Source organism: Clinocottus analis, unplaced genomic scaffold (genome assembly GCF_023055335.1).
Source record: "Clinocottus analis isolate CAN_PGR_092001 unplaced genomic scaffold, fCliAna1.0.p SCAF_24, whole genome shotgun sequence".
NCBI classification, from domain to species: Eukaryota; Metazoa; Chordata; class Actinopteri; order Perciformes; family Cottidae; genus Clinocottus; species Clinocottus analis.
The window spans coordinates 8,863,477-8,883,196 of NW_027175976.1; the positions used below are offsets into that span (position 1 = coordinate 8,863,477).

The following is a 19,720-nucleotide window of genomic DNA, read 5'->3' on the forward strand; positions in this document are numbered from 1 at the left end:
CAGTCTATTACTGCAGTTTTTCTGATACCTCCACTGTGTCGGCGTTATCTGTAGCTGACAGCACTTCACTCTACAGCTGTCAGACAAGATCAAGTGGTAAAGTGTGGCGGGATTGATGTTCATTTTTTGTAAATGTTTGTTGAATAAAACACAAGTGTAACAGTGTAACCCTTACCACCAACAGTGGTATCCTAGCATTACTGCTAAGGCCATTACGTTGCATTAATAAGCACGGTAAGATGTTTCCAAGAAAATCTTAGTCCCCACTGACGAACTTTCACCAAGTAAACCTAGAGTCAACGTTAAATTAGTTTAAATTTCAGAGTAAGTTAAGTTATAACAAACATAATCGTAATTTAAGCGACGTTCTATACGAAGCCTACTTAGACCACTACTTGGAGGTCTACTTAAGTTTACATTGCCTACATTATCTTTTAATAATGATTATCTTCTCCTTTAAGGACAAAGTAGGGATTTCATCCTGTTCTTTAAAGAAGAAAAGTTTCAATTGTTACCCGTTAACATGAAGTCACACCCCAATAATGTAAAGCCACACTGTTAATGTGGAGCCGCACCCCTTTAATGTGAAGCCACACGGCATTAACGAGAGACCACACCCAGTTAACTTGAAACCACACCCTGTTAATGTAAAGCCACACCCCGTCAACGTGGACCCACACCACGTTAAGGTGAAGCCATGCCCCTTAAATGTGAAACCACACCCCGTTAACATGACGCCACACCCACGTTAATGTGAAGCCACACCCCTTTAACTTGCGTATAAGCAGCATATAACAGAACCTTTATTTACAATTGGGATATTTCTGTTTAATACAACTCATTGAGCATAAGGCAAATGGAGTGAAGCTTAAAACTTATAACACAAATCTTTTCCACGGATCAGCTTTTGTTGGAAAATGATTGATAAAGTTCCATGGAGTTTTGTTCTTCTTCCCCAGAATCTCCATAGTAAAAACAAAGTTACTCTGTGTTGGTTCATTATGATATGACCCTTTTCCTTTGCCTTGTCCTGGCAGGAGGAGGTGGCTCGCCTGGCCTCCCTGCAGCCCCAGGTTGACCTTCTAGAGAAGCAGCTGAAGGAGCTGAGAGAGGAGAAGGAAGGGGAGGAGGACTCGTCAGCCTTCCTGGACGCCGACATCAATGCCTTTAAAGAGCACTACAACATCGTCCTTGAAGATCTGAGAGCAAGAGAGAGGCAGTTACACCTAGGTGAGCAAGAAAGGATGCTTAAAGACACTTCAATCTTGTGGCCCCTCATTTTGTTAAAGCACTCTTGATTTCAATAGTTGGTGGGTTCCATCTGTTTTTGGAAATTTTGGAAGTTATTATTTTAATTTTTCTAAATATTGGTCTCATTTTTGGACAATACACTTGACTACTGATGTGTTGGGATGCACCAATGCCGCAATAATATTTGCAAACCACTTAGCTAAGTGGTTTGATAATAATATTGCGGCATCGGTCTTATCGCTGCAAATAAGAAAAAAAGGTTAAAGCATTGAAAGCAGTCAAAGTCATTCCAGTAAAATAAATACATGTTTAATGAATCACCATGATTGTTCACTGAGGTGAATGAAAAAGGTTCATGTTGAGTTCAACTTCGAATACTTGGTTGGGATCAAAGCCTTCCTGACTTCACTGTCTTTGCTGGCCCTGGTTATGAGGATGCGGTGTCAGGAATATTAGCGGAATATTCATTTTCATTAGCCATGTAAATTTTATTATTAGGAATATTTTCTTTTCCGGAAAATGGTTCATGTTGTTCTGTTTTGTTGAACTGCTCCACAAAACAGACATGTGCGGTACAATTGTTTCTCAGCTAACTAGCTTGCGAAACGATGGTTAGCTGGCAATCAATGTTCAGTTTGCAAGCCAACAAACTATTGTTACTTTTGCTATTGTGACCACGGTTATGGCTGACGAGCACCAGCATGTTCCTAACTAGATAGCATGTCAGCCGTTACCTCGACAGCTACCAACCATAGCCAAATCAGATTTAAGGTTTTTAGCCGCCTAATTCAATAAGAAGCAATGTCAATGGTGAGGACATTAATATAAGCAGGTCCTCCCTTATTCCTAACAGTTATTGATTGGCATGAGTTGTTGTCTAGCATATTTTGTTGTCAATAATGTAATTAAGTGGATACAACAAAGTTGTACCGCCATTCAGACGAAAATACAATAGAAAGTTGGTAGAGACTTTCAGTACATTCGGTTGTTTTTCTCAATACAGCAATACCATACATAGATACCCACTCATCCACGTTTAATAATCAGGAAAATCCCTGCATTGTTGGATGACAAATGACAGCGGACTTAAATCCTGGTTGTCCTTAAGATGTTAAACAATGAACTTCAAGTAGATAGATGTAAGTACATAGATGTAAAAGTGCTCTGACATTTTTTTAAAAGTCTAAGCATTTCATGAAACATTTCAATGCCATATAAAAATAACTATCCTTCATTCCAAACAAAAGCAAATATGTTGAAGCAATATGTCAGAGGGTAGTAAAGTATAAAGGTCTGTGATTTCAGCACTTGAAAACTCCTGTAAGTTTAATTAGATATTCAATAAAGATTAATAGACAGAACCTCTTCAAACTACTTTGCTAACAAAATACTGAAGTAGTCAACCAACAGCATCAGGTCAGAAGTGGGATTATCCTTCAAAAAGTCACTGGAGCTGCGTGTTATATATTTTGTAGCCCTATGGTTCACTAACTCATAACGTTTTGCCCTCAAAACAAAGTGCATTTGATCGTTTATTAATGCTAACGTTGTTATTTGGAGATGACAGGAAACAAGGACGCGAGAGATACAACAACGGTTCTTGGTCTGTGTCTCAGCTCCCTTGCACGGGAATGTCACGGAAACGTTTGGCTAAAAAAAGTTCCGGTTTGGCATCTATCGCAGTTGTGTAGATTGGCTCAATTTAATTTTCATCTCGTGGTGTTGTGCATCATTTACCTCGCTGTCACAGGCAAGTTCGGCAACAACCTTTTACTTACTATTAAACAGCTTGTCTGAAACAAACTTTTATCTTGCATCACTATATACAGTATATACTGGTAGTTTTTTCGTCTTCTCTGAGATTGATGTATAGGGTTCTGAGTTACTAACCTTACTATGAATCACTGTGTTCCTTCCAGACTTCTCAGGTCTGTGGAGGACCCTGGATCCAGCTCCTTAAAGAATATATAAGTTTCATATTCCCCATGTTGAAAGTCGGCCTTGACAGCCTGCTGTCGCCCACACACTGCATCAGACAGGTTTAGAGTGGCAAATGTCCAGCAACACAACAACAACAACAACAACAACAACAACAACAGCTACCCAACATTTAGCACAGACACACTCGTTGTGATTGTTGGAAAACGGAGCAAATACATTGAGATCTGTGGCCTAAAGCCACGTCTCTGCGTGGGAAGCCCTGATTCCATATGATCTGCTCTCCATTCGCCACCACAAAGCATTATTGCACGACAGCCTTTTTCAGAAGGCAGAAAATAAATTGCAACAATCATCCACCTTGTCTGCCACCTTCAGTACTGAATGAATGCACATGCTGACATCTGTGGCGAGAGAAAAGATCATTTCCATATGGAGAGCGGCCGCTGACATCAAATGCATATTTGAATATGGGGCCAAAGTCCAGATGTATCTGACATTTATTTTGTATCTGCAACAACTTCCTACCTGCTCACATCAACACAATGCAGCATAGTTTCTATGAGGAGAAACAATTCTTCCATTGGATGCACACTACCATCCAGTGAGTATTAAAGCAACACGCCCAAAAAGTAAAATGTTATCCTTCTAAAGACCTTGTTTTCACTCTTTTTTTTTAAATTATCGCTCTATATTCTCACAAATGTGTCCTGAGTATTGGATCGCAGACACTAAAAAGATACCAGGATTCATTTCAATTAAAACCGCTTGCCGAGCACAAAAAACCCCCAAAACATTACTGGTTTCCACTTGATTTGAATCAATATTAGGGTTCTGACCAATCAGGATCTGGTACCACTTACTTTACATTGGAAAGACTTAACAATCGCTTTTCCAGGCTCTGGAAATGTTTCACAAATATAAATCAGGTGTTTGTTTTTTTATATTGTTGATGCAGTTCGGGCTTTCTGGGAAACAATTTCTTTCACAATTAGGTTTTGACCGTCTCTGAGGACCTACAGGGCTCCGTTCCCATCGGCTATAATGTAATTTAGAAAGTTTCAAGCATTTTACATAGGGTTAGGGTTAAACATCGGCACTCGAGGTACCTCTGTAGTGTTAGTTTTGAACGTGTCAGTTTCCACCTGTTGCATTAACAGTATCTGTTTAAAATACACTTTATTACAGGAAGTTAACTCAGGGCAACACAAGCACTTAGTAAGGTTTAGGAAACTTGACTATCTAACGACTCATGTAACGAGTCACAGAATGAGCAACTCACGTGACAAAATGGCAACGTTTACTTTTGGTTTTTGCACTTTAGTTTTAGTGTCATCCTGACACTAAAACATGCCACAAGGCCAATGTCGGAGCTGGATTGACTCATCTTAACAGTCAGTAAGCCCTCAACCGTGCAGTTACTACTATTCACACGTCTTCATGGTGAGCAACTGGTGAGACTGAGTCATTTGGTCCAATTTGCAATGCTACTCTCACCGTGTTTATTAAGATGCTCTCTGTGAAAACAATGACAATGAGCCTTAACGAGATTGAAAAAGAAGCTGAAAGCTGCAGCCATCGAGACGAGACAAAACAAAATCAGACAGATGCTGGAAAGAAATAAGGGCAGTTAGCTTTTTGCATTAAAGAGGAAGCAAATGATGAAAATAAATGAGAAAACAAAAAATACAGCAGGAAGAAAATTACAAAGGCATTGAGAGAAAAAGATGTAGTGGGTGAGGAGAAAGGAAGAGAGCGAAAGATGCTGACACACAAACAATACTTTTTTACTCACTCAGACAGCTTCTCATATCGCTGCACATTTCTCACCCACGCCAGGGGTGAGACATCCAACGCACATACCCAACACTCACTCATGGGTGAGTAATGAACGCACAAAGAAATTACTGTGCATATGGGCAAAAAAAATTTCCAATGATACATTTTCCTTTTGGGGCTTTCTCTCTGCCTCTGAAGTCAATTCAGTTCAAGTGGGGGGATTTTTATTGGGATATATTGAGACGTTCACCAGAGTAGAACATCATAGAAGTATACAAGTTTTAGAGAAAGAGAGAGAGAGAGAGAGAGAGAGCGAGAGAGAGAGAGAGAGAGAGAGAGAGAGAGAGAGATAGACAGATAGAGAGAGAGAGAGAGAGAGATGCAAGAGTTAAACATATCCAAAATTCAGAAATGAACTTAAATTTTCTTAAACATGACTTAATAATATTTAACATAAAATATTCTGTTTCACCCAAAATAATAAATATACATTTTTCAAAGATCTATTCTATGCAAAAGTAAGAAAGTATATTACGACATAGAACCAAAACCATGGTAGCCACAATAAAATACCATGGTAGTAGTTTTATTGCCTAAACATCAACAGAATTGAGAATGCACCTTGACCATGAACAGCACCACAAGCAGTCTAATACCCCGATAAAGTTGATTTACCCAAATGTAGAAATGTTTATATAAAAATCTATTTGTATCTATCACAATGCTAACATGTTTTGCAATATTGAAAATGTATCAAATGCTAACATTTGGTAATTAGCACTACACAAAGTACGACTGAGGCTAATATGGTTTGCAGATAGTTGCATTAATTAATCAAAGTTTTGAGCAACATCAAGTTGATGTAGTCAACTACTGAGCATATTTCCATTCCAGACTTTAGTGAAGATCACTAAAGTTCATATGGAAATGATTTCAGCCTTCAACAAAGTGATTGACCAACAGCCATTCCTAGAGCCACGTTGCCAGCTCGGCTAAAAGAAGCAATATAACATGATGGAATAAAGTAAGAGGGTGTCAGATGAGCCATGACCAATGAGAAATATATGAGGGCTGCTAATGAAAATTTCAATGTTTGACGTCAACTAGCGGTTCTGTAATGAGCAACATCCTAAGCTTAGTAAACTGTGTTAGGGTATAGCTGCGTGTTACATGAATTCATTACTTGTATTCATCCCGGAATTGTTTGAATTTATTACACAAGTTATACTTTTATGTTAATGTGAATAATACTTGATTCAATTGGGTGGAACTTACAGTGGAATACATTTGTTTTTTTAGGAAATGTATTATGAATGACCTCAAAAAGACAAACTTTCCCAAAATAACCAGCAGCATCAGCAGGTTTCCTGACACTGCAGGATAAATGATTTGTTATTATGAAATATGTATTCAGGCTGGTATTTCTCCATTTGTTCGGATATTAAAGTAAAAAGTGTAATTTGCCGTTTGCAGCGCTACAACGGCATTGACAGCGTCTCCAACATGTGTCTCTGTTTCTGTCTGTAGTTTTGGAGAGCTTGCCCCCGGCTCGCTATAAGGAAACCATATCAACACTGTTGGCATGGTTACAACAGTGCGAGGCCAAGCTGGCCGTTCCATCTACGGCTGTCACAGAGTATCCCATAATGGAACAGAGACAGAAGGACGTTCAGGTAAACACGCACACGATATATTCATGTGTTCTTAACATATAAAGAAGTTGTGTGTATTCAGTGTTGTGTGTTTATGTGGTGCTTTAACTCAAAGTATCAAAGAGTTGTAAAAATATATCATACTATAGGCTACTGTTTTATGCAATATACAAATGTAATCATATATCTCAATGGAGCTTTCTGTTCATATAGTAATCATGTTGCAGCTAAAGAGGAAAAGCCTATTGACCTCTAACTGTTATTAAATCCATCATCAATGAGGAAGAATTGCACTGAGTAGATTTGTTGAAGCACTCTTGAGTTCAATAGTGGGTTCAATCTGTTAGAGAAGTGCTGCATTCAAATTTGGGAAATTATTATTTTAATTTTTCTAAATATTGGTCTCATTTTTGGACAATACACTTGACTACTAATATATTGGCATGCACCGATGCCACAATAATATCTGTCTATAATTTTTGGCTGATAAAACTCATTTACCCACATGTCATCGCTACATGTCAGCTTTTTACATTCACTTTGATACCTTTTTTGCCTTTATTGGTAACTTTCCCTTAAGCTACAACTACTTTTACCACTTACACATCAACTGACATTTTAATTGAAGTCACCTGTTAAAATGTATACAATTTAGTTGTTTATCCTTTAAGACAAGTTAGTTTAAGTTTAAGACTAGTCCCAGTTCAAAGCTCTGTTTGAACGCCAGGAACAACATTCTTAATATCAAGTGCATTCATCACTTTAACTTCATCTGCCACTTCAACTCTGTTCAATTCTTAAACTTTGACTGATATTTGCAGCCCTTTAGTGCTCAACTAACACTTCAAATCCTTAAAAGCTTTAACTCCAGGTGTGACTCATACAACCTCTGTTAACCAACAGTTTATCATTTGAACACATTTTAACTTGTTTACATTGTTTCAAAGGTTAACTTTTCAGGGCTATAATTGTTCAGTGTTTGGGTAGGATGGTAAGTATAATAGCAGGTATGAAATACAGGTAATTAAGCTGTTATGTTGATGTAGTGTAATGCCATTACATACGAGGAGTCAGTAGTGATTCAACTGTGTATGCTCCTGACAACACAGCAATCAGATCAACAGTATATACAAATTCCAATAAATGCCAAAATGGTGCTTGCTCTATAACGCTGTCTGGCTGCATAACACTGTAATCAGTTTTTACAACGAGTCGTAAAGTTATATGGCCTCTGGCGATGCCAAACTGCCAAAGCAGCACTCTTTTAAAGGACATGTTTCTGTTGGTCTTTGAGGGAGCCGGCAGAGGATAAAGAAAAGAGGGAAAACTGATGACACGCCCCATTAACCAAGACTCTGATTCATAAATTGCACGCATCTGATACATCAGGACATTCCTGAATCACTATGGTAAACAAATCTGTTTTTAATTAATTAATTATTTTTATTTATTTTTTAGGGACAGTGCACATTAATAAAACATTCCTGTAAATGGGCCATATTTAAGGACTCAAAATGATTTATTGTCATTATACAACACAGGGATGCATAATGAAATCCTATAGTCAGAGTTATCCATTAAGCTATTTTAGACATAAATCTGAGGGGTTTTTTTTAAAGTGGACTTTTTAGCCTCAGTTTCAGTCTCAGTTTATGTTGTTATGTTAGCGTGGTTTAGTCTGGGTTTTAACACAAAAGGATTACTGTCTGTCACAAATCTTTGCAAACCTGACCACATTGTGTCGATAGATAGATAGACAGACAGACAGCTGGATTATTATATGTCCTGGCTTTCACACTGATGCCATTAAAATCCTCTTTCATCAGACTTCAAGGTTTTAAAGTCCAATGAAAGAGGAATTGTATCAGCGTCTTGGTGAGAAGAAGCCATCACATGGCCTCCTACATTCACTCTAGTTTGCTGTCCTCTATCCTTGAAGCCTGTGGTCGCCACATTCAAAGCTCTATACCTTCAGAAACCTAAAAACAAGCAGAGAGACTGATGATGAAAATCTGTGATTTCATGAAGCCAGTCTGCGCAACATGCAGAGTGTGCCAGAACTAGTGTGTGTGTGTGTGTGTGTGTGTGTGTGTGTGTGTGTGTGTGTGTGTGTGTGTGTGTGTGTGTGTGTTTGTCTACAACTCTGCAATTATGAGAGGCGGGCAAGCAAAATCCCAGCGGAGCAAATCATTGCCTCTGTTTATCACAATATCTACCTACAGATACACAAACACACACACACAAATCCCAGTGTGCAAATCGCAGTGTGTGTCGATACGCATATAAAGAGAGCACAAACACACACATATAGACATTTTGTATTCTGTCACTGCTAATTCATATCCCGTCAAAAGAATACAAGGACTTCTGTTATATTTTGTTGTCACTTTGTTGTTTTCGAAGTGTTGATTTCTATCTTCAATTTCAAAGTCAAGTTGTGTGTGTATGTGTGTGTATTTGCATCCTCTATAAACCTGATAATGGTCTTGTAGCATAGCAGGGTGATCAAGGCTTGTAGGCTGAGATTAATTAAAGTTGATTGTAGATAATAATTAGGAATCCCTTCTGCATACAGATAAGCCGTTGTTCATTTTCAGCACAACATTATTCCCACTGTTCTCTCAGTGAGACTTCCGCTGGTGCGTGTGTGTGTAAGTGCATGTGCGTGTGCACACACGTGTGGCCGGCAACGCTTCCTTCACCCAGGTGATAGTATCATCTCTCTCTCCGGTTACTTTATTCATTAAAATAATGAGCGAACTCTCAGGTGAGAACTTGGTTTAAATCCTGAACTCTCGTAGATATTAAAAACAGCCCCGATTGTTTGAACTAGGTGACAGGTGATTATTAATATCATCCACGGCTGCTGATAAAAGTTATTAAAAGACCTGATTGCAGCATTTAATCTCCTATAATTTAGGTGTTATTACAATGTATGATTGATTTGTGATGGAGTGAGCATTGAGTAGACTGCATGGTAGACTGATTGAAGACTGCAATAAACGTCCTCAGCTTTTTAGAATCTGTAAAGTAATTGTATTCTGTGCAAACTGCATTTCACCACAAAGTATTTTCACAAGTCATATGTATAAACATTGTGTAAAAACCCTGGGGGCCTATATGCATTCTCAATTGTTCTGCTTGTATAGCATGATACTCTTCAATCATATGCATATTGATACATTTTATTCTGCATATTAATAATTTTAATGTTTTTTTGGGAGTTTTCTGTGTTTTGTAACACGGAAATATGAACATAACTAGTGTTTTGAAGTAAAACTTCCAGTTTATCCCAGTCTATCGTTACAGTTGAAGCCAAAGAGTGAGAAAAGACATTCAGTTTTGATCTTCATTTAAATAGTGATGATCTGAAAATGTAGATTTTTTACAAGGTTAGGATAAAAATCTTAATTTTTACTTTATTGCATCTCTGTTTTCTCTGGAATGGAAATGTAGGCAGATTTTACATATATATCTATCTATCTATATATCTATCTATCTATCTATCTATCTATATATATATATATATATATATATATATATATATATATATATATATATATATATATATATATATATATATATATATATATAGATATATATATATATACCAGATATGCATACAAGCCTTGTGGTTGATGAGCTTTTCCTGACTCAATTGTGTATATTATTGTAGCCCTTTTTTTTTTAGGGATAGGCCCAAAAATTGCGACATCAATTTCGTGGAGTCGCATTTTCCTAGATAACGTTTCATGAATATCAGATTGGATGGAATATCCCTATTGACAGGTAGCATCGGCTCCAGCACCCCGCGACCCTAAACAGGACAAGCAGTTTGGAAACTGGATGGATGGAATGTCAGGTTCATGATTTAACTTTATTTACTATCAAAACGTAGTTTAGAATCTGCGCCATCAGTAAATTTGACCAAGCAGCTTATTACAAGTATTTGAATGTGTCGGACACGTATTTAATCAACATGTCGTTATATAAATATAAAATAGAGCTCGACCAAATAGTTTGAAGCTTCCTAGAATTAGATACAAACATTTGACATCATTAAATATGACAACAAAGTTTCATATATCCTGTATAGAACTCCTTATATTACATGCTTCTCACCCTATCTCTGAGGATGAGCCCAGACACCTTGACTTGCTTTGTGGTCTCATTGTTTTTGGTCACTTCCAAAAGTTGATAAACGTAGCTGGACTAGAGAGCTTTGCCTTCATCTCAGCTTCCTCTTCACCCATCTCACACTCTCACACAACTGCCCCAGATGTTATAGTTATATCTCTATTGTCTAATGGTATATATCATTCTGTATATCATCATATTACACAACCCTGTATGAGAAAGGCTGTCAATCAACAGGCGACCATGGGTTCGAAGATATTCACAGGGATTTGTATGCTATTTTTGTATTCTATTGCATTGCGACACATCACCTTTCTTACGGATCTCTGATAAGGAGACTCACTCATTTCAGAAGTGAAAGTGGAAGTCAGTTATAATATGAAAGGAGACTTGTCCATGTGCTAGATATTAATCTAAAGGAGAAGAAAATAAGAGAATAAGCTAAAACCTAGGGCAAACATTTTCTCTAATGCCTCCTTGGTTGGAATTCATTGTTGCAACAGATGGATTGTGGGTAAGCCATAGTAACTGAGGGATGTCCTGTCCAGGGGCAGGGCTTGAACTAAGCTAAACTAAGCCTCTGAGCCAGCTTGGTGTGAACGGAGGCTTTCTTCCCCAAAATGTTCAACGGTAACCCACCAAATGTGCACCGGGAATTCCCTCACCTATCCACTTGTAATTCATCCTGCACTGCAGGGTAAGTGGAAGCCAACAGTGTGAAAAGGCTCTCATTACAAAATGTTCACAGTGACAGCGCCATAACCTCTCATGCTCGTCATCCCTCACTCTCCCATTCCACCCCGCTCAATACTGTGTGACGTAACAAACAAGCTGTTAAAGTGATTTTTTTTTTGTGCCAAAGCATTGGCTTTATGGCATTTACATGAAGTATGCAAACACACATGATTTATGGAAAGCCGATAAATCACATCTGGATATGAGTTTCCTGCATTACTGATGTGATAAATATCGAAAATAAATAAAAAGGAAAATACGGACAAGGATTGATTTGTTGAGCACTAGGCAACTTTTTCCTCATTACAAAAGGGTGTCGTAAACATGCTACAGTATAAAGGGTTAAGGTTAGTAATGAGAGACATTGTAGGGATGGAATGTTCAAATGATTTCATGAAATGTATGTTTCTTCATGAAAAATGTCCCCAAGAGATCTTCACACATGCAAAAAGAGGCAAAATATGTCTTTTACATTTCCTATTACACATTTGTTATGATAGACATCCTCCACTCGTCAGACACAATTCTGACTTAGTATTTTCTCTCTGCATACCCTGCCAACCATCCATACCGCACCAGCCTAATTCCTACTGTGTCGCTCTTTCAACCCTCCAGACCCTCCAGGAGGCTTTGGCTGAACACCAAGGGGAGGTGGACTACCTGACCTCAGCTGTGGAGCAGGTCTTCCAGAAAGCTCCACCAGACATCAGCCAAAAGTAAGATTTGGAAAATAAAGCTCCTTTCCCACTGGATAACAAACCCACTACACTCTGGCTTCTGTCTTCAGTGGTTAGGGGTAACATTCAGCATTCATTACAGGGACAAATGACACTGCAGTAGTCACGATTATGTCTCTGCTCCAGCTCCAATCGGCAGTGATGAAAACACAATACCTGGGTGGACGCGCACATTTGCATGCAATGCAATATAAAGTGTGTGAAAGTGAATACAATAGAGGACACAAATATATATTACAAATAAAAATAATTCTTGTTCAAAACATACAACTAATACGCTATCTTCAAAGCCACCAGACTTCAGTCAGATGACAGTAAATTATCGAGCTGATCGTCAAAATACACGAAAATCGAACGTGACAGAAACAAAATAAGACTATTCAAAACCATCTTGTTAGTCTTTCCACTGTTCCAACAGTCACTAACTCTGGCTTAGAAAAAAAACTCAATCCACTGAGTATGATGTGTAAGGAAACAGCTGTTATATGCTCCCCTTAAAGCCACTCCATTGTGAGAAACAATCATTGGACCTTGCTGCTCGTTGTAAAACTGTCTTTATTCAAACTCAACAGAAACAAAATGGAACTCTTTATGATTCTGAACTGTCTTTGTGATTCTTTCCACTGTGCCAACATTCACCAACTGTGGTTTGGGACTTTGAAAAAGGGACTTAAGTAAACATAAATAACCACAGTAACATTTGAGCCATTTACTAACCCTGATTTTGGTGCAGTTTGGACTCTGATGTTGTGCCAATGGAAAAGTCTATCTACTATTTTTAAGGAGTTTACTTGTGTTAAAAAAAAAAACAGCATTTACATGTTTATTTTGGAAGGAAACCTGTGCTATTTAATCCATTGAAAGGCAGAAACTAGATACTAGATAGAGCACTGACTGTGCTAACACTGACAAACTCCAATAGCCTCAGAGTCCAGATTTTCCTGCAGATACCGACCGACTTAAAGCACATTCAGCTTGTTTTCATACATTCTACCCTTTTTTTAACAAAAAAATAAAGACAACCATGAGACATGTAAACTGGCTTAAAGATCAGTGAATTCTCATTTATTGGTATAAAAATGCGGTTAATATTATCAAATTCTACCAAATACAGTCTGATTGGTCATTAAGCTATTGTAACAATTGATCGCTTCTCACGGACAGGAAATAGTTTTAACAGAAATTCTGAATTAGCAATGCATCGGTGATGCAAATGTCACAAGCTAATAGGCGTCAATCATTTTCTGCAGGTATCGAATTGAGATGGATTCCATCATGGCACGTTGGAGACGACTTGGCACCACGCTGACGGACAGCACCCAGAGACTCCAGGAGCTCATGGCCAAACTGTTGCAGTTTGAGGTAAGACTGATTTCAGGGGTTACCATATGTTGCTATGAAAGTCCAGTTTGATAATCAAGTAACACAGTACTTGATCTGCCGGTGGACATGTCTTCATTTTAATACCCGTTCTTTGCCACCAGAATGATGTGAAGACTTTGAAGAAGTGGATGGCAGATGTGGATGTGTTCCTAAATGAGGAATGGCCAGCACTAGGAGACTCTGAGGCTCTGGAGAAACAGTTAGAGCAGTGCACGGTGAGGAAGCCATGCATCTGGACATTATTTAAGGTTCAAGATCCATTGGGTTCTTCATGCTGAACAAGAAAAACAAAACAAAAACACTAATGGTGCAGAAATGCTGGCAAAGTATCTGGGCAGACAATATAGCAGGCAACATAAAACATTTGACATCAGAGTGACATTGTTCATCCCCTTCAAACACATTTGAGCACCACGCATCACCGATGCAAATCTTGTCCCAATGGAGTACTGCATGCTCCTAGGAACAGGGTCTACCCATCAACTGCAACAGCCTGGCAAGCCAAAGATGGAGCTAGGTTTTTGCGAGATGTTACCTCAATTACCTTCAATAGCCCAAGTCCTATTGTCATCCATTCCACTTTCCTGCTACCTGCTGGCTGGTTGCACAGCTAACCAAGCTCTTATTCCAGCACTAACCCAATCCCCTCGCTTCCTTCTTTGATGGTGATCGACAGTGTATCGCTGTCATATGCCAAACCTGCTCCTTTATTAAATATGAAAAGACAACACAGAGAAAAACAAATCTTTAGCAATGTTCATGAAAATGAAACGGTTCTCAATTCTCAAAATAAAGGTTGATGAAATGTTTAGAATAGTTTATAGAGAGTAGATAAAAGTAAAATTTTCTTGAGCTAAAAATGCCCCTGATAATTCATCAAATAAACCTTAGAGTTCATAAAATATCCAAGAGTCTATAAGATGTACCTCGAGGAAATGGAAAGGAAATTGAAAATGAGCAGAAAAACCTTTTTCATGACTATTTCGAAAGAACTGCAGATATCATTAGGACCAAAATAAACCACTCAGAAATATTCAGTGATCAATTTGTGTAACCACGGTCATGCATTCTGATTGGCCAGGCTCTGGTGAATGACATCCACACCATACAACCCAGCGTCAATGGAATAAATGAAGTGGGTCTGTACTTAAAGAAAGAGGCCGAGCCACCGTTTGCTATCCACATTCAGAAAGAACTAGACGAGCTCAACGGCCAGTGGGAGAACGTCTGCAAACAGGTCTGTAGCCTACATCGAGAGGTTTGTGTGTTTTCTTGCTGTCATGATCCCTTTAACGATGAGTGTTGGTGTTGGTGTGTGGTTTCCTCTCCCACTTTTAGGCCTATGCTAAGAAGTCCGCTCTGAAAGGAGGTCTTGATAAGACTATGGCTCTGAGGAAGGAGATGCAGGAGATGCAGGAATGGATCAACCAGGCAGAGGAAGACTATCTGGAAAGAGATTTCACATACAAAACACCAGAAGAGCTACGTAAGGCCGTGGAGGAGCTCAAGGTATGTGCATCAACTGGACATACAGTCTATTGCTGCTTCAATGCAACGCCAGTTTTTTCTGAATGTAATTGATCAATTTTGTTTTGGTATCTGTTGATGTCCTCTCCTATCGTTGGCCGAATCATAAGTACAATATTTGCCTCGGAGGGCTTTACAATCTGTACACATAACATCCCTGTCCCAGGACCTCACATTGGACCAGGAAAAACTCCCCAAATAAAGATAGTAAAACCCCTTTAACAGGGAAAAGAGGGAAGAAACCTGAGGGAGAGGAACAGAGGAGGATCCCTCTCCCCGGATGGACAGATGCAATAGTTACCATGTGACCAGAATAAGCAACGTAACAAAGTTACAGTACATTAAGTGAATATGACAGAAATGATTCATATGATGAGTAGTAGGCATGGACCACGATCCAAATAGCCACAGTCTAGGTCAGCAGAAGAGGTAGAGAGGAGGGGCATCAGCAGGGCCATGGCAACCAAAGTGGGACCTGCTCCAGACACAGCCAGGATCATAGCAGGGGGCTGGGGTTAAGGGGTTAAGCATGCAGGACTGGTTCCAGACAGACACGATCCATCGCGGGGGGCGAGCCCAGCTCCAGACAGCTACGGTCCATGGCGGGAGTTGGGGAGCAGGACCAGCTCCAGACAGTTACGGTCCTTGGAAACTTGAGGCGAGGAAGCACAGAGGCTCCCGGAAAGGAGTAGAGTTAGTAATGTGCATTGAAAGAGGGGCTGGAGCAGGACTAACCTGAGCCAGCCCTAACTTGTGGTTCCCAGAGTCTTACAAAATAGGTTGGAGGCTAGAGCCTTCAGTTATCAAGCTTCTCTTCTGTGGAATAAGCTTCCACTTTCAGTCCGGGGGGCAGACACAGTCACCTCATTTAAGATTAGACTTAAGACTTTCCTCTTTGACAGAGCTTATAGTTAGGGACGCTCCAATCTTTGATTCAGGAAGCTTTCTTTCAGAGGTTGGGTCAGACAACCCTCCTCGCGATTTACGAGGGTATCCACCCTGTAATTCAGTCAGAAGGCTTGTTTGGCTTATTTTTACTTACAGATACGTAAAAATGTACTTAAGTACAGTAACGAAGTAAAAATACTTTGTCACATTCCACCACTGCTTAATCGATAGGTATAATTCAGTATCATCGGGATAGCAGTGAAGATGTATTGAATGAAGTGAAGCATATATAAGGTAAATAAAATTGGTCCAAGCGCAGACCTTGTGGAACCCCATAACGAACGGCAGTGGTCACAACAGGGGCAACTGTGGCTCAGTAGTGAGCAGGATCGTCTTTCAATCAGAAAGACCCCGGCGCCACTCGCCCATGTCTATGTGCTACCTAATTTTCTTGTTTTTTACTGCATTTTAAATAATAATAATATTCTTGTGTGGAGTTTGCATGTTCTCCCCGTGGCAGTGTGGGTTCTCTCCGGGTTCTCCGGCTTCCTCCCACAGTCCAAAGACATGCGGCTTAGATTAATTGGACTCTAAATTGCCCGTAGGTGTGAATGTGAGCGTGAATGGTTGTCTGTCTCTATGTCTGCCCTGTGATGGACTGGCGACTTGTCAAGGGTGTACCCTGCCTTCGCCCCTTGACAGCTGGGATCGGCTCCAGCGCCCCGCGACCCTAATGAGGATAAGCGGTTCAGATAATGGATGGATAATATTCTTGCTTTCAAGGATTACATAGACATTTTATCAAGTTCTCAATAATATAGACTATTTGTCAATTAATGTATCATAATGTACTCTGGGAGGCGTATTCCTTTCTTGCAATGAAATCCTGTGTTCTGCACCCCAAGAATACATTTTCAGTCAATATATAAGATCACATTAAGAAGGCCAGATAGCAATATATAATAGCAGACCTATGGTGCATGCAAAATATCATACATGTGCACATGCATGAGCGTGTGGTACATTTAAAATCCCAGTTTGGTGGTTTGGCAATATCATAATCTCGGTTTTCTCTTTATTTACTGTGGAGATTAGACTGACTTAATGCTCCGTCTTTTCTCTGTCACTCACTTTTGATCCTGGATAATTCCTGGTCGATAACACCCCGGGCTGCCTGACCATTGTTGAAGTTAACAACCAGCTCTCTTCCCATCTATTTGTCTTTTTCTCTCTTTTATTGTCTTCCTGTGCCCTCACTAACAGCTTTGTGTCACTCTCATTCCATCCATTCCTCAATTTTGTATCAATTTGCTTCAATTCTCCTTTTCTCTGCACAGCCTTTTTTTTTGTTTTCATATCTTGAATGCGATGTATTTGTGATGTAAATTCATTCGCTTTGTGATTTACCCAAAAGCCTTGGCAATACTCGACCCCTTCCATTCGACCAACCTCCCAAAAAGTGTACTTGAGAGTCAAGTTGAAAATTAAAAATTGATTTCACTCTCGCTAATCTCCCCCCTCCTCCTCTTCCTCTCCTCGACTCCCTCCTTTCTGCTTTGAGCTGAAAAGAAATTCTCTGTTCACTTGGCTTTTCTTTTAATCCCCCCACGCCCCGTCTCCAGCCCTCCCTCCTTTCCTTCCTCGTTTGGGAAAGTATTAGCTACACTTCGTCATTTATTGATTCGTTGGCTTACTTGCTCTCTCCGTCTCTCTCTGTCTCTTTACACTCGGTGGCTTTGTCAACAGACGATACATTGAATCATGTGTTTGTGCATCCATCCCTCTATCCATTAATCCCTCTCTCTTCTTCTTCTTTCAGTCTCCCTCTCTTCTTTTATTCTCTTGCCACCAGTCTCTCTTTTCTGTCCAGATGACTTTTAAGAGTTTTACTGACATGACGAGGCTTGACAAACTAAATGAACCGAACCTGAGGTCTTGAAGTGTTTAAGCAACCTGTTCAATTCTGACAAACGTTACTCATCCATTTACTCTGTCTCTCTATCAGAGGGCTCAGGAGGAGGTTCACTCCAAGGAGCTAAAGGTCAAACTCCTGACTGACAGCGTCAACAGTTTCATCGCCAAGGCTCCGCCCACGGCCCATGATGCCCTGCGGTCTGAATTGGATGTTCTAGTGGCGAACTACCAGCGCTTGTGTAGCCGGCTGGATGGGAAATGTAAAACTCTAGAGGTATGAACTTTATCTCTCTTCTCTTTGATCATTTGGAAGTGTTAATTGGATGACCTTGACGTCCTTAGGTGACGACAAATTGCACTTGAAACTTTTAAGAGTGGGGGAAAAGGAGGGTGTGTATGTTCATGTGTGTGTGCCCAAAGTAAAAATTGCCTTACATGTGTTTTTTAAAACCAAGGCCGGAGCGCCCACACACATCAGCATTTAAAATGCATGTGGCTGTGTATGTGGGTATGTCAGTTGTAGAACTAAATCAACACAGAACTGTTTTTTTTTCCTTCTGTTTTAAAAAAAAACAAGAACAAAATAAAAAAATATTGGAGCAGTGGTTGTTTTCCTCCGTGACCGGAGCAGAACAGACATGGCGAGATTCTGCTGATTCGGCACGGTGCAGGAATAAGTAGTATTATAAAATGCATGGGGCTGTAGCCTGCAGAATGCAAAATTAGTCCGATCAGCTGGCGACAATACCTTTACACCTCACAACAACTGGGGGTCCATGGGTGTGGTAGATGACCTCTGCGGGTCAGGGGCGAATAGTACAACCTCCACCCGGGTCTGGCTGGCCCTCGCTTGACCATATACAACAAATGCACAGTAAAATCTGGTATGCACTTGCTGAAAACCTCACTAGCTGGCACATAAGCATACCTAAAATGACCAGAAAGAAACAACAACTGAGACAAAAGATCACAATGAGACAAAATAACTACAAAGAGATGCAGAACAATTGCACAGTAACTATGAAAAGGAGCAAAACATCCACAAAGAGACAAACATTCCTACAAAGAGACAAGGAGAAATAATAAAGAGACTTTTAATGACTACAAAGAGACACAAACCAACTACAATGAGACACACAACAACTATAGAAAGAAACAAAACATGCACAAACAAAAACTGCATTAAAACCAAAACAATTACAAAGTTGACATATAATGTTTACAAAGTGCCGAAAAGCACAAAGAAATGTGTGACAACTTCAAAGAGACACAAAACATCAGAAGAGGATTAACAACTATAAAGACTCTGTCTTGCTCCTATTGAGGAGAAATGGTGGAGTCGTTTGGAGAAGATAGAGTTGATATCCTAGGTGCCCCCATTTAAAAATACTTAATTATGACGTTAAAAGTTCTTTATGCTGTATGTTCTAATGCAACTTTGAACATAAAGCATGCAGTACAGGTTATTTATAATAAATCATTCAATGTTATTAGACCTTTTAATGTGTAATATATTTTGAACCCACATTGTGTGGCTTTTGCACTCTCTTCAATGGTTATTGATCAATGACTGTCAGTGTTGAATGCTGGAAAAAAACAGACACCATGTGCAAAAGAAGCCTCCATCACCTATAACTGCTTTTCCTTGCTCGAGTTCGGGCAGCAGCTGTGTCTCTTTGAAGCTTTTGAAATCTTGAAAAGCCGCCGTTAATAAAAATGCATGTCCCTTTGATGCTATAAGCTACACACTGCCACTAGCATTGTCATCCAGCCATCAGC

At 39.6% G+C, this 19,720-nt stretch overlaps 1 protein-coding gene across 3 annotated transcripts in view; it reads left to right on the forward strand.

Annotated features, from left to right (window-relative positions):
* dmd (dystrophin) overlaps positions 1–19,720 on the forward strand; it is a 267,135-nt gene that overhangs the window by 149,991 nt on the left and 97,424 nt on the right. For all 3 annotated transcript variants that reach the window (XM_068590506.1, XM_068590511.1, XM_068590507.1), the window contains exons 24-31: positions 1,038–1,230; positions 6,496–6,641; positions 12,108–12,208; positions 13,480–13,591; positions 13,714–13,827; positions 14,694–14,849; positions 14,951–15,121; positions 18,033–18,215. In XM_068590506.1, the coding sequence (XP_068446607.1) occupies positions 1,038–1,230; positions 6,496–6,641; positions 12,108–12,208; positions 13,480–13,591; positions 13,714–13,827; positions 14,694–14,849; positions 14,951–15,121; positions 18,033–18,215 (1,176 nt within the window). The remainder of the gene's footprint in view (positions 1–1,037; positions 1,231–6,495; positions 6,642–12,107; positions 12,209–13,479; positions 13,592–13,713; positions 13,828–14,693; positions 14,850–14,950; positions 15,122–18,032; positions 18,216–19,720) is intronic.